At 39.2% G+C, this 15,000-nt stretch overlaps 1 protein-coding gene across 2 annotated transcripts in view; it reads right to left on the reverse strand.

Moving 5' to 3' along the window:
- Positions 1–1,245: 1,245 nt before the first annotated feature.
- The window catches only part of LOC133545191 (LIM/homeobox protein Lhx8-like), a 21,555-nt gene continuing 7,800 nt past the window's right edge, over positions 1,246–15,000 (reverse strand). For both annotated transcript variants that reach the window (XM_061890567.1, XM_061890566.1), the window contains exons 4-8: positions 12,541–12,761; positions 11,429–11,532; positions 9,594–9,689; positions 4,499–4,676; positions 1,246–1,870 (exon numbers count right to left, since the gene is read on the reverse strand). In XM_061890567.1, the coding sequence (XP_061746551.1) occupies positions 1,779–1,870; positions 4,499–4,676; positions 9,594–9,689; positions 11,429–11,532; positions 12,541–12,761 (691 nt within the window). In that variant the 3' untranslated portion in view covers positions 1,246–1,778. The remainder of the gene's footprint in view (positions 1,871–4,498; positions 4,677–9,593; positions 9,690–11,428; positions 11,533–12,540; positions 12,762–15,000) is intronic.

Genomic DNA, 15,000 nt, shown 5'->3' on the forward strand with positions numbered 1-15,000 from the left:
CTTTCCGCCGCTTCGGTGGTACTGAGGAGGACGTATGACTACTCAAACCAGGCTCCTGTGTCGCAGTCTTGCATCTGCCTCTTAAACTGCTTTCTCTGCCCTCCATTTCCTGCCAGTCCTCACTAGGTTCCCTGCTTTGGCCACCTTCGGATCCCTTAAGTCCGTGTACTGAAACACTTCTCTGGCTCTAGTTACCTTAAATTCCTCCTCCAAGGATTTGAAGGGCAACTGCAGTTTATTGCTTGTTGTTGATTACAATGCTACTCATACTCTTAAAGAGTCCCAGCCATCTTCGGAGGTGGTTGCTGACCCTCCGCTCTAGGATCTCAACTGTCGAGATGGGGAACAAGTAGACAAGGAGGGGCCACAGGATCTTCGGAAGAATGCCATGCTGGTAAATCCAGGCTTTAAAATTCCCAAGTAGGCTTGACTTGTACATGGATTTCAGCCAGCCATCCAACTCAGTGCATGTCGACTGGATCGCTGTTGTGTCCCTCAAAGAGCAGTCAAAAACCTTGCCCAAGCTCTTGACTAGCTTCTCTGAGATAGTTCGGATGGCTGTGCCTGTGATGTTTAACTGGAACTTGTCCTCCACCTCCCACTTCTTCAGCACCATTGATCTGGATTTTGCTGGTTTGAAACACTCCAACTTTTCAAGTCCCCTGGGCAGCCTGGGACTGATTCTGTCATGACTGTGAGGTCATCCATGAATGCCCTGATGGGTGGTTGCCTTTGTCCAGAATTTGTGCGGGGCACTCTGCCCTCTGGCTCAACAGACTTGGTGACATGGCTAGTGAGAACCTGTGATGATATCAATCTCTACCTTGTGCCAACTGGATGTTGTTGTTGCTCGGATCTGTTATGTCATTCCCGGGCCGGATTTGGCCCCCGACCCGCTAGTTCAACAGCCCTGCCCTACCTTTTTTGTGATTAGAAGCAGGAAGTGACAATGACAAATAAAAATAAATTTACAAGTTTGGAACCCAGTGTTCTGTTTGCTAGCAAGGTTAAAATGTCAATTCAAGGATCTGCAAATGTGTTTCTGCTTGTCCAAGCTCCTCTATACAACAGGAGCACTCTAGTTTTTTTTTAAATAATTAGCTGCAAACATGTTCGCCTCCCTAGTTTGGAACTAAACTTGTGGGCCATATATTAGTAATAAAACACAACTAATCAACTGCACTTTGTTTGATGGGCATCAAAGAAACATGACAGTGTTGCAGACATCAAAGAAACCTGACAATGTTTCATGCGAGTATCAATTTTAATCCCAAGTAACACCATCCTCATGAAGTTATTTTACAAGTCATTCACATCTTTTTTTACACCTCTTTAAATGATCTGTAGTAAAGCAATTTAATCCAAATACAAAATAGTTTTTGTAAAGTAAGAGAATGCACATCCGTCCATGTTGGCAAAACTTATCTCACCAGTCAACTTACTTCAAAGGACAGAGATAGTCTAATTAATCTGCAGTTTTTCAATGCAGTGCTATGCTAAACTTGGACATCAATAGAAACTTTAAATTAGGTTTTATCCAAAAAATAAACAAAAATTACATAGTCTCATCATATCAGAATAAATTAAATACTTAGATCATATATTCAACATAGGTTCCACTTAATAAATATCAATACGCCAACATTTCCCAACTCCCTGTTACTGAATAATTCATTTAAGTACATGAAAATAAATGATGAGGCTTTGCATTTGCTGATTGGCAAATATTTTCACACAACAATGGTTCTTGTCTCTGTGATTGGCAATCTTCTCCCATGCTAGACTGCCTCTGAAGCATTATGGCCAACTGGCAAGTGTGTCAGGGTGTGAGACACCAGGGGTTGAAGCAAAAGTGGGTCTGGAGGTTGTACTGAAATGAAAGGTATGCATACAACATAAGTCTTGATACCATGATCAAGGATGATGTGTCAAATGCAGAATACCGTATTTCCTTGAATTGCCAAAGGGCATATAGTATGCACCTGCCTTGAATTACTGCCGGGTCAAACTCGCTTCGCAAAATAATTAGCGCATGCTTAGGATAACTGCCTGGTCAAACTTGTGACGTCACAAGTGACACTTCCCCTGTCATCATTTTCAAAATGGAGGAGGCTGATTTCAATACCGGTAATTTGAAATCGCATAAAGGGAAGAAGATTAACAGCTATTCACAGTAGGATTTAAGGTCCAAGCTTACATCACACTCAAATTTTTACTGCATGCCTTTGGTAAGCGCAGGAGTGAGAATAGGTTTTAAATTAATTAGCGCTCCGGCGGCAATTCAAGGAAATACGATAATTTTGCCACACTTGGTGTGTGTGTGTGTGTGACAATCATGGGCACTTTAATAAGTAGAGATGTCCAATAATGGCTTTTTTGCAGATATCCAATATTGTCAAACTCTTAAAAACCGAATCCCATATCAACCGATACAGATATATACATTTGTGGAATTAACACATTATTATGCCTAATTTTGTTGTGATACCCCGCTGGATGCATTAAAAAATTTAACAAGGTTTTCCAAAATAAATCAACTCAAGTTATGGAAAAAAATGCCAACATGGCACTGCCATATTTATTATTGAAGTCACAAAGTGCATATTCTTTTTAGCATGCCTCAAAACAGCAGCTTGGAATTTGGGCCATGTTCTCCCTGAGAGAGCATGAGGAGGTTAAGGTGTGTGTGTGTGTGTGTGTGTGTGGGGAGGGGGTGTATATTAAAGTACCAATGATTGTCACACACACCCTGTATGTGGCGAAATTATTCTCTGAATTTGACCTATATTGTAGCATCCCAGAAGAGTTAGTGCTGCTAGGAGTTCTGGGTATTTGTTCTGTCGTGTTTATGTTCGGTTACGGTGCAGATGTTCTCCCGAAATGTGTTTGTCATTCTTGTTTGGTGTGGATTCACAGTGTGGCGCATATTTGTAACAGTGTTAAAGTTGTTTATACGGCCACCCTAAGTGTGACCTGTATGGCTGTTGAGCAAGTATGCCTTGCAATCACTTGTGTGTGTGTGAAATGCCGTAGATATGTGATTGGGCCGGCACGCAAAGGCAGTACCTTTAAGGTTTAATGGCGCTCTGTACTTCTCCCTACGTCCGTGTACCACTCCATACAGCGGCGTTTTAAAAAAGTAATAAATTTTACTTTTTGAAACGGATACCGATAATTTCTGATGTCACATTTTAAAGCATTTATCGGCCGATTATATCGGACTGCCGATATTATCGGACATCTCTACTAATAAGTACATTTAAAAGCGTTACACCATTGTAAACTTACATTTAGTGCAATTAGAGAGGCATTTGTGGCTTAAAAATGGATTAGGGACTCTCAAACTGTGGTACACAGGCTCCATCTAGTGCAGGGGTCGGCAACCCAAAATGTTGAAAGAGCTATATTAGACCAAATCTACAAAAAACTAATCCGTCTGGGACAGCAAAAAAAATATGCCCTATAATATAGACAACACATGATGTAAGGTTCTATTAGCTAGATTAGTCTACTATCAAAATGACTGTGTTCACTGACGCAAATCTTCGTTGAAATATAATATTTCAACACATTTTTACAACATTGTGAAACAATAGTAAAATTTAGTCTTTTCAGAGGGTGAGATAACTTCTGGAAATTACTGACTTAGGATCGCCAAAGGTATAGAAGTGTGTGTCCAAGTTAGAGGAAACAACATGCTGTCTTTTTATATTGGATTTATTACAATCTTTGCAAGCTGGGTAACGTTTGCTGTGGTTTGGAACAACATTGCACACAACCATTAGAAATGCAGCCCAAATGACATATGGATAATTTGTCATGAGACATGCAAATATAACTTAAATACACAGAGGACACAAGTAAAGGTAATTAAATGAGCTCAAATATGGCTACAAACGAGGTATGATGATGCAATATGTACATACAGCTAGCCTAAATAGCATGTTAGCATTGATTAGCTTGCAGTGATGCCCGAATAGCACTCCACACAAGTCGATAACAACAAATCTCACCTTTGTGCATTCACGCACAGTATAAAACGTTTGGTGGACAAAATGAGACAAAGGAGTGGCATAATACACATCTTTCTGTGGCAGCGTCGGAGGAATCTATACATGGAAACAAACTGTTGCGTAACAGTCCACACAAATACGGGGAGTTCAAGGACCTCTGTAATTAAGACAAATCGGCGCTTGTCAAATACTCTCATCCGGCTATCTAACAATTAGGAAGGTTTTAGTCATGTGTGTTCTCCTACACAAATCATATTAAAACAAAATATATATTTTCTCTGTTTTTGAAAAAGCTCCTGGGAGCCACTGGAGCGGCGCTAAAGATCTAGAGCCGTGGGTTGCCGACCACCGACTTAGGCCTACTACACTACTGTATTTTAATGGTCGGTGGTACTTGGAGAGCAGAGTGTTTTCAAAGGAGAAAAGTTTTAGAACCACTGAAGTAGATGAATAAATTCATGTTTTCATTTTTGTGGGAATCTCACCTTCCATGTAGGTCAGCGTAGTGAGAAGGGGCCCGTCCGGGGTAATGTAGGTTGTGTATTGCAAATCTTCCAGAGGTGGCGTCATTTGAGCAACAGGGAGTGCCGTCAACATTGTTGAGGCGGCGCAGTTTGAGGTGATGTGTTTCTTTTGACGGGCTCTGCAGTTCTGAAACCAAACCTGCAGTGCCAAGAAAATTCCAGTTTCCATTTTGATTGAATTTACTCGATGTCAAAAAATAGATACATAGAAAAAAATCATGAATGGAAATGAGAAAACATAAGTATCAACTTATATCTGCCCCCTACTCACAAGCACAAGGACATTGGCCATAATCAAATGATGATCTGTCTAGCAGTCTGCACCTTTCATGGCACAGGTGATGAAGACGTCTTTGATGTCACTACGCCTCACTATTATATAATTTATCAGGTGCCAATGTTCAGACACGCACACTTAAGATGAGACTAAAATAACAGTGGAATGTAAAAACAAGTTGACTTTATATGTTTGTGTTTCATTGTATCCATTTAACCATATCCAATTGTATTTACAATCCAATATGTGAAAATACCATCTAAACATCACATATTGCACAGATTGAGTCAACCATTTTAAATATTCCGCTTTATATATTCGGCAATTTCCGTGGATTCTACATCACTGTAGTAACGCTTTTGTACTCTGACCATATTATTGGATCAGTCATACTGGAAGTTGGCAAAAACTGGACAGAGATGTGCGTCTTATCATTCACAATCCTTATGTAAGATAACACTTTTTTTATGCATTCTAAGTCGTAAATAAATATCCAAGTATTGAGTCAACAGATGGAGGGTCGTCTGTCGCGTTCATTATACTCTCTAAAACAGTGGTTCTTAACCTGGGTTCTATCAAACCCTAGGGGTTCGGTGAGTCGGCCTCAGGGGTTCGGCTGAGCCTCCGCCACGAAGGTAAAGACACATCTGACTTACTGTGTCAATAAAAACTTCTCCCTGTCAGCGTATTATGGCTACCCCCAAACAACGTTCCCTCTAATTTTCCATCTGATTAGCAGGTTGTTTGATTGATCGATTTAAACTTTTACTAGTAGATTACAAAGAAGGAGAAAACACAGTACAGTACATATTCCGTACAATTGACCACTAAATGGTAACACCCGAATAAGTTTTTCAACTTGTTTAAGTCGGGGTCCACGTTAATCAATTCATGGTAAGGTGTGTAAGGTGTGTAAATTGTCGTGAGTTCATGCACTGTGTTGGTTTTGTTCTTAGAACAAGGTTATGTTCATGCATGGTTCATTTTGTGCACCAGTAATAAAAACATGTTTTTTTTTTTTATTTGAAAAAAAGTAAACATTTTATTTTTCACCAAAGAAGGGTTCAGTGAATGCGTATGTGAAACTGGTAGGGTTCGGTACCTCCAACAAGGTTAAGAACCACTGCTCTAAAAACATCCAAAAAGCACCAGTACTCCATTTTCATGTCGTGACCTGAAAATTAACCAAGTATGAGTGATGTTACAAAACCAGTGAAGTTGGCACGTTGTGTAATTCGTAAATAAAAATACAATGATTTGCAAATCCTTTAACTTATATTCAATTGAAAAGACTGCAAAGACAAGATATTTAATGTTCGAACTGAGAAACTTAATTTTTTTTTTGCTAATAATTATCTTAGAATTTAATGGCAACAACACATTGCAAAAAAGATTATCTATGTGCTGCACAGATTTACTTTAGAAAAAGTTCCTTTTAATAACAATCAGTAAATGTTTGGGAACTGAGAAGACCAATTTTTCAAGCTTTTCCGGTGGAATTCTTTCCCTTTCTTTCTTGATGTACAGCGTAAGTTGTTCAACAGGTATTTTAGGCTTCATAATGCGCCACACATTTTTAATGGGAGACAGGTCTGGACTACAGGCAGGCCAGTCTAGTACCCACACTCTTTCACTATGAAGTGACGCTGTTGTAACACGTGGCTTGGTATTGTCTTGGTAAAATAAGCAGGGGTGTCTATGATAATGTTGCTTGGATGGCAACATATGTTTCTCCAAAACCTGTATGTACCTTTCAGCATTAATGGTGCCTTTACAGAAGTGTAAGTTACCCATGCCTTGGGCACTAATACACCCCCATACCATCACAGATGCTGGCTTTTGAACTTTGCGCCTATAACAATCCCAATGTTTTTTTCCCCCTCTTTGTTACGGAGGACACAATGTCCAGTTTCCAAAAACAATTTGAAACGTGGACTTGTCAGACCACAGAACACTTTGTATCAGTCCATCTTAGATGAGCTCGGGCCCAGCGAAGGCAGTTGCGTTTCTGGGTGTTTTTGATAAATGGCTTTTGCTTTGCATAGTAGAGTTTAACTAGCACTTACAGATGTAACGAAAAACTGTAGTTACGGACAGTGGATATATGAAGTGTTCCTGAGCCTGTGACACACTGATGTCGCTTTTTGATGCGGTACCGCCTGAGGGATCAAAAGTCTGTAGTATCATCGCTTACGTGCAGTGATTTCTCCACATTCTCTGAACCTTTTGATGATATTAGGGACCGTAGATGGTGAAATCTCAAAAATTCCTTGCAATAGCTCGTTGAGAAATGTTCTTAAAATGTTCAACAATTTGGTCACACATTTGTTTCCAAAGTGGTGAAACTCAGCCCATCCTTGTTTGTGAATGACTGAGCATTTAATGGAAGCTGCTTTTATACCCAATCATGGCACCCCCTGTTTCCAAATTATCCTGTTCACCTGTGGAATGTTTCAAATAAGTGTTTGATGAGCATTCCTCAACTTTCTCAGTCTTTTTGCCATTTGTACCAGCTTTTTTGAAATGTGTTGCAGGCATCAAATTCCAAATAAGCTAATATTTTCAAAAAATAAAGTTTTCAGTTCGAATGTTTAGTATCTTGTTTTTGCAGTCAATTCAATTGAATATAGGTTGAAAAGGATTTGCAGATCAATGTATTCTGTGTTTATTTACAATTTTACTAGTTTTGGGGTTTGTACAAGCACTAAAGCAGACTGACTATTTTAGCGGCGCATTAATAGCTGTGAGCTAATGCTAGCTTCAATGCTATTGTTGACACACTGACCCGGCAGCCATGCCTCAAATTATTCTAGATTATAATTCATGCATCTCTCACCTGCTAGAAGAGAAATGTGGCCTGGTCCACTTTCACATCCCAAAAAGACACAAGGACGCTAGTTGCATGAACTTTTTAACTCTGTGAGGATCGCATCTGAATTGTCGTCTAAACAAGAGTTTATTAGTTTGTATATTTAGCACCCAGCAAATGCTGCGGATGCTAGTGTCACAATAAAGCTACATCTGGGTAGCACTCTGGTTTCTAAAACCTATTGCTCATCTTTGTGTTGGAGCTCAAAATTATAAGGTTCTGGATCATAATTTCTCCTAAAGTAATAGTTGTTGGCTCTCAGAAAGTCTGTTTGATTAGCATTGCTGCTGATGGGGAATGGATCTGCAGTTACTTCTCTAAATCACGGATCACATGACTGGCTTGCTCTTTATTCCTCAAAATGGCTCGGGAATCTCCGTGAGATTGACACTATCTTGATCATATCTAAATTGCAAACTTTGAAGTCTTTTGCTGTCATAAATCACATATAATAGCTTCAAAATAGAAGCAACTTCTTTATCAACTCTACTGCTACTTTAAAGTTGTATTACTTAGAAATTATTAAACAATTTAGCACCATCTCATCTTGCAGATGGTATTCAAAGATTTAAGGAGTTTTGTCATACGGTATGAAAGTTAGACTCGGGTCCTGGCAAGTATCAAGAAAGGCAGTAAAGGAGAACAGTAATAAATAAATTACAAAAAAATAGCAGGGCAGAGGGAGACTATGGAGCCCGGCTAGCGTTCAGCAGCCTGACAGCTTCAGGGAAGAAGCTGGCCTGACCTGGGTGGTTTTACTCATTCTCCACAGCCGCTTGCCTTGGAGGAGGGGTTGAAACTGCTTGGTGCACGGTGAGTGGAGTCCTTCATGATACTGAAGACCTACCGCCTGAGGTGTTGGGAAGCCTGCTTCCAATGGTCTTCTGTGCAGCCCTTAACCACCCTCTGCAGTGCCACTGTGCAGCAGTTGGCCTTCCTGACCACACAGGATGTGTTAGTGCACACCCAGGTATCTGAAGCTGAGACCACTTCCACAGTTGCTCCTCCAATGAGCAGTTGGGGAGGGAGGCCTCTGTCCCTCCTGAAGCCCATCACCATTTCCTCTTGACATTGATGTAGAGGTTGTTTTCTCTGCTCCAGGTGTTCAATCGGTCTATATTTGGACTCATCGTTGTTAGCAATGCATCCCCCTTCTGCTGTGTCATCCGCAAACTTCACTACATGACAGTTGGGCTGTCTCCCCAAGCAGTCATGTCAGAATAGTGAACAGGAGGAGGTTCGACCCACAATCATGGGGAGAGCCAGTGCTGAGGGTGATGGAGGAGGAGACAGTGTTGAGTATCCTGATTGTTTGAGGTCTACTGGTCTTGAAGGCCATTGTACCCTACGTTCCATCCAGAAACCTACGTTCCAAGAACACCAGCTTAGTGATTCCCAGAGCCCAACAAGTTTGCAGGCTATAGAGAGTTTATTCGGGCTCCAGTACTCTGGAATGCCCTACAGTCAAAAGTTAGAGGTGCCACTTCGGTAGACCAGTTGATCGCCCCCCCCTCCTTGGAGAAGTTACCAGAAGGCCATGGATATTCTTTGGAAAAATACAGTCTGGAAGAAGTGCTATCTGTTCCAAATCATGACTTAGTGTAGATCAATACTCTATGACTTGGATGGAGACCTCCTACAACCATATGCTTGCCCCCAATAGACCGGACTCACATTGTCATGAATTAATGTCATTGTGGTTTTTGCAGCCCTTTGAGGCACCTGTGATTAAGGGCTAAATCTTTGATTGATGAGGTTTTACAGGCACTACCCCACTCTTCAATACAATGTTAGATATGGAATGTTTAGTGAATTACTACAACAAAATTATCAACTTAGTTTTACAATTTTTTTTTACCTTATTTGACAACGCTACACCAAATACAGAACATTTATAGAGTTTGGCCCACCTGGATAACCCTGCGGCTGAGACCAGTCCTTTCTGACAGTTTCTGGAGAGTCTGAGCATCTGGATTGTTGTCCTTTGCAAACTGAGTTTGCATAACCTGAAGACAAAGTTGACAGAGGGAATCAGCCGCATGTACCTGAAGCAGGGAGTTAAGACATTTGCTCATATTCAGTAATCCACATTTTGGAAAAAGTCATGGAATTGACAGACTTGACTGATGTTCGTTCAGTTTAGTTTTGTAGGGAAAAAAGATAACAGAAATCACCTGAACTACCTAGTCACTTCAAATGGAGACTGTAAGAAACACTAAAAGAAGGTTGTAAAAGTCCAGCATACTGGTAGACCAAGGAAATCAAAACACTTCAAGCGATACCTCTTGAAAACAGAAAATGCTCAGCAATAAAAAAAAAAAAAAAAACTGGAATAGTCACAGAAAAGTTCAACAAAAGTGGTCATTGACATCTAAACAGTAAAAAAGTTTCCAATGGACTAAAGAAGATCAATGGTGGACTATGGAGGACTGGAGGAAGGTCCTATTCAGTGAAGAATGGTGAATCTGCATTGGGCATGGTGATGATGCTGGAATTTCGGTGTTGTTTATGTTCCAATGAGATTTACAAAGACGACTGCCTGAAGAAAACATCTTCACAGTCATTGATAATATGTGCTGCATGTCAGGTCATGATGGCTGTCATTACATCTTCAATACATGCACACCTTGAGTTTCTGTCTATTATTCCATCAACCGAAAGGATGTTTGGAGTGGATGACATCATTTTCTACATAATGCATCTTGCCAAGGAACAAAAAGTGTCAAAATTGTCCTTGAAGAAAGATACATAAGGTCAATGTTGTGGTCTGCAAATAGTCCAGTTTAAAATGTGTGGTGGAAACTGAAGAAAATGGTGGATGACAAGTCGCCACTCAGTTGAGATAGGCTCCAGCATCCCTCGCGACCCCAAAGGGACAAGCGGTAGACAATGGATGGATGAACCTGCAAAGCTGATCTGAGAAAGTTGGAGCAACATTGATGAAGAGTTCTCGTTAAGTCAATGCAAGCTCTCATAAAAGCCAGAGGTGGTGCAACTAAGTATTGGATTGTTTTTTTTTTTAGGATTATAATTATTTTAAAATCTGAAAATGAACCCTTTACTAACTACCTCAATTTATATTCTTAATTTCTGTCGGTGTTTCTTAGAGCCAGAAAGTTGCCATTTGATATGGGGCAGCATAGCTCGGTTGGTAGAGCGGCCGTGCCAGCAACCTGAGGCTTCGAGGTTTAATCCCCGCTTCTGCCATCCTAGTCACAGCTTTTGTGTCCCTGGGCAAGACACTTCATCCACTTGCTCCCAGTGCCACCCACATCTAGTTCAAGATTTTAAATTTAGATAAAGGGTTTTACCATGTAAAGCGCTTTGAGTCAGTAGAGAGAAAGCGTTACATGAATATAATTTACCTCAATATAATTCACTTCACTACAGTTTTGTCTCATGTCTGTTTAATTTAGTTAAAAACAAACAACTGAATGAGTATCTTCTATTTCTGCCCAGTCCATCATTTCTACCAGAGGTTGTGTAAAAGAGGACTATGTGGGTGGTATTTCATGTCTCAAAAGACCCGCTAAAGAGTGATCTCTGCGCACCGACAGACACTCCATGACATCCGCAAGGGGCCAGCAAGGGACCCCTCGTTCAACTGACGACAGAAAAGGCTCTCTTCGCACTCCAACTCCAAAAATTCTGAGTACCAATGCCCCCTGTCCCCTCAATTACTTTGTCCTTGGCAACCCCCCACCTTGTCCAGTCAGAAACCGAAGCAGAGTTGTAGTTATAGTACCTGTAGCTGGTCAACGGTGAAGCTGGTCCTGGCCCTCTTGGCAGGTTTGGACAATGTGCTGGAACCGCCGTCCTCTGCCTCCTCTTCATCCATTTTGGATTGCTCTTCACAGGATACAGCATAGTTCCAAAGTTTAAGCCAACTTTTTCTAGTTTCCGTGAATATTTGCAATGTGTTTACATCTAAAAGAGACACACTTCTTAAAAAAAACATGTCTTCAAGCTCTGTACAATAGGACCATTGATAGGTTTGGATATTTATTTTTATTGAGGGCCACATTGTAATTATGGCTGCCCTTAGAGGGCCGCTTGTAACAGTGTATATAAATTAATATGAAAATATTTAGCCTCGTTACACAATTTACACAATTTATTTTTTCACTAAACGATTGATAACTTGCTTTGAAATCCTAAGTCAAGGTGAAAAAGTGTAAAACTTATGCAATACAGTACATTTGTCAAAAGAAACATTTCAATGACATTTAGCTAAAAATAAATAGCTTTCCTCTTAAAGTAATGTGGCAGAACACAAATAATGTAGTGAATCTCATTTAATGACTCGGCTTGCCGCACAAAGTCATGTGGCAGGAAACAAAAGTACGTGGCAGTCTACATAAAATAATGTGGTGGACCACATAAAAAATAAAATCATGTGGCAGGCCTCAATAAGTGATGTGGGAGCACATAAAATTATCTAGCGGGGAACGTAAAATGACTTGGCCAGCCACTTGAAAGGATTTAGCAAACACAAACATTTTCTGGCAGACCACATCCAAATGACGTGGCAGGCCACATAAAGGATCTGGCTTACCACAAAATTGTCTGGCAGGCCACTTAAAATTAACTGGCAGACCATAAAATGATGTGGCGGGCTAACTTAAATGAATTGGCCAGCTGCATAAAGTAATGTGGCCGCCACATAAAAAATTAGGTGATAGGCCACATTAAACGAGATGGCAGGCCAGAGCTGGCTCCAGGCTTGAGTTAACACGATTGGGCTGGATAATGATGGATGAGATGGATACATAGAAGACAGTTAACATGACGTTGAAACAAATGTCCAAATGACTAAACATTTGATCAGTGTCCTGGTGAAGACTCAGTTGTTCTCACCATGTTCCTTGGACCGTTTGATGTTCTCCATGATGAGATCATAGTGGGGCCTGCAGAAGACTCTGTTCTCCAGCAGTCCACACTCCTCCCCAGTGGTCAGCTGACGCTTACAGGTGGCACAGGAAAAACACGCCAGGTGGAAGGTGCTGCCTCTTGTCCGCCGCACCCAGTCACCAGAGTGGATGTTACGACCACAGCGGCTGCAGCGAGTCCCGTACTTCCTGCAGGACGTAACAAAAACCTTCACGCAAAAGTTAGATGATAAAAGATAAACACGGGAAAGTTTGTAGAGGGAACGACGACAAAAGACAAAATGTCAACGCACGACTTCTTGTGCAAAAAGCAAAATCATGGCCCGCTTAACATTTCATGAAAGTAATTATAAATCACCAAAAAGAGGAACAATTTATGATTTCATAAAAGAAATGTCCCAAAATACTAAAGTGACCGCAAAATCCACAAATCATTTTGTTGATGTCTGCCAAGCCTTTACTTCCTGTGGACATTCTCTTTACACTTGTTTTTTTTTCTGAAAATGTAATATTTTTGTTTATTAAAATTGTAAGGTTTTTTTAGGCATTTATTATTTTTTTTTAATTTTAAAGGGTTTTGTTAATTATGTTTACTGAAATTCTAATTTGTTTTGTCTTGTGTGTGTTTTCTGAAATTGTAAACCTTTTTTTATTAGGTTTTCTGAAAGTGTAAAGTGTTTGCTTTTTCAGAAATTGTAGTTTTGTTTTCTAAAATTGTAAACAGATTTTTTTGTTAATTATGTCGACTGAAATTCGTAAGTTGTTTCATCTTTTTTAGCTTAACTTTTATTACTTTCCTTAAATTGAGAGTTTTTTGTGTTTTCTAATATAGTAAAGTGTTATTTTTGTTTATGTTTTCTAAATTGTAAGTTTTTTCGGCATTTGGCTTCATTAAAATTAGTTTTAATTGTGAAGGGTTTTGTTAATTATGCTTACTGAAATTGTAAAGTCTTTTTTGTGTGTTTTCTGAAATAGTAAAGTGTTTTGTTTTATTTTTCCAAGTTTTCTGCAATTGTAAATAGTTTCACTTAGTATTACTTTCTTTAAAACATTTATTCAGTATTTTTTAACTTTAGAAAGATACATGATTGACAACGATAATGATGCCAAAAAACATGAAAAAAGATGGGAAATCCTTAAAGGCTTATGAAAATGTAATAATGTTTATAGATATGCAACAACAGCAACATATATGCTATCTGTTGTTGTGTTCCCTATTTTTGAGTGTACAAAATGAAGGTGTGTGTTGAATCTGACTTGGACATAATATGGACTATACACAAATGCTTTTTATGAAAATGTAATTTTGTTTATAACTTATATGCAATCTGTTGTTTCCCTAATTTTTGTTGTTGTACATGGATGAGGGGGTGTGTTGCTGAGCCCCACTTTGACATTGTCTGGACTGGACCTGGTTTTAAAAACCCTTTAGACAAGTCTAATTCCATTAACAACCTGGTCTGATGAAGATAAGGTTATTTTTTTTATTTTTTTAATAAAATAAAATGAGATTTAAAAAAAAAGGAAAACAATGACATTTTTTTTTGGGGATAAAAAAAGAAAGTAAAATCACATAAAACAATTACATAAAAAATAGTAATTAATGATAGTGTTAGTGGACCGGCGACACACACAATCATGTGTGTTTCAGGGACAGTCCCTTGCAGACTGTGTTATATATGTTGTGGGAAACAGCATTTTGGTAGCAGAAAGAAACAACCCTTTTTTGTGTGAGTGGGTGTGGCTGGGTGTGAATGGGGGAGGGAGGGGTTTTCTTTGGGGGGTTGATGCACTGATGGAAAGTGTATCTTGTGTGTTTTTGTGTTGATTTAATAAAAAAATAAAAACAATAAAAAAAGTGTTTCAGATGTTCATTACGTTTTCTGAAATTGTAAAATGTTTCAACTTTTGCTTTTGTTTTTTGAAGTTGTAAAATGTTTCACTGCTTTTTTTTCTTAAAGTGTAACATTTTTTGGTCCGTGATTTTGTGCCGTTTTCCTTTAATTTTTTCCCAGATAAACACAAAAATCGAATATACGTTCATCCAAACTGTAAAAATGTGTGGTTATCTGTGTGATGACAATTTAATTTGGAAGCAATATTTTAGCTTTTAGCATAACGGTCTGTGGACCTTCAGTTCATTCAATTTCGAATTCTCTAATGCGAATCAAAAATTGTTGGACAACTATTTAATGATACTTTTTTTTTTTTTTTTAAACGACAATAGGACTCGTGCTGAACGAAACTAACAGTTATGTTAAAAACATTATAAACGCAAAGGAAAAGCTCAAATATGGCTTCCAGCTCCACTTGTCATCACACAGATAACCATTCATTTTTGCATTTCGGATGAACGTATATTCGATTGTGTTTATCTGGAAAAATAGAAATCTATAAAAAAAGGAAAATGGCACAAATTCTAATTTTA

The sequence above is a fragment of the Nerophis ophidion genome, linkage group LG28 (genome assembly GCF_033978795.1).
Source record: "Nerophis ophidion isolate RoL-2023_Sa linkage group LG28, RoL_Noph_v1.0, whole genome shotgun sequence".
NCBI lineage: Eukaryota > Metazoa > Chordata > Actinopteri > Syngnathiformes > Syngnathidae > Nerophis > Nerophis ophidion.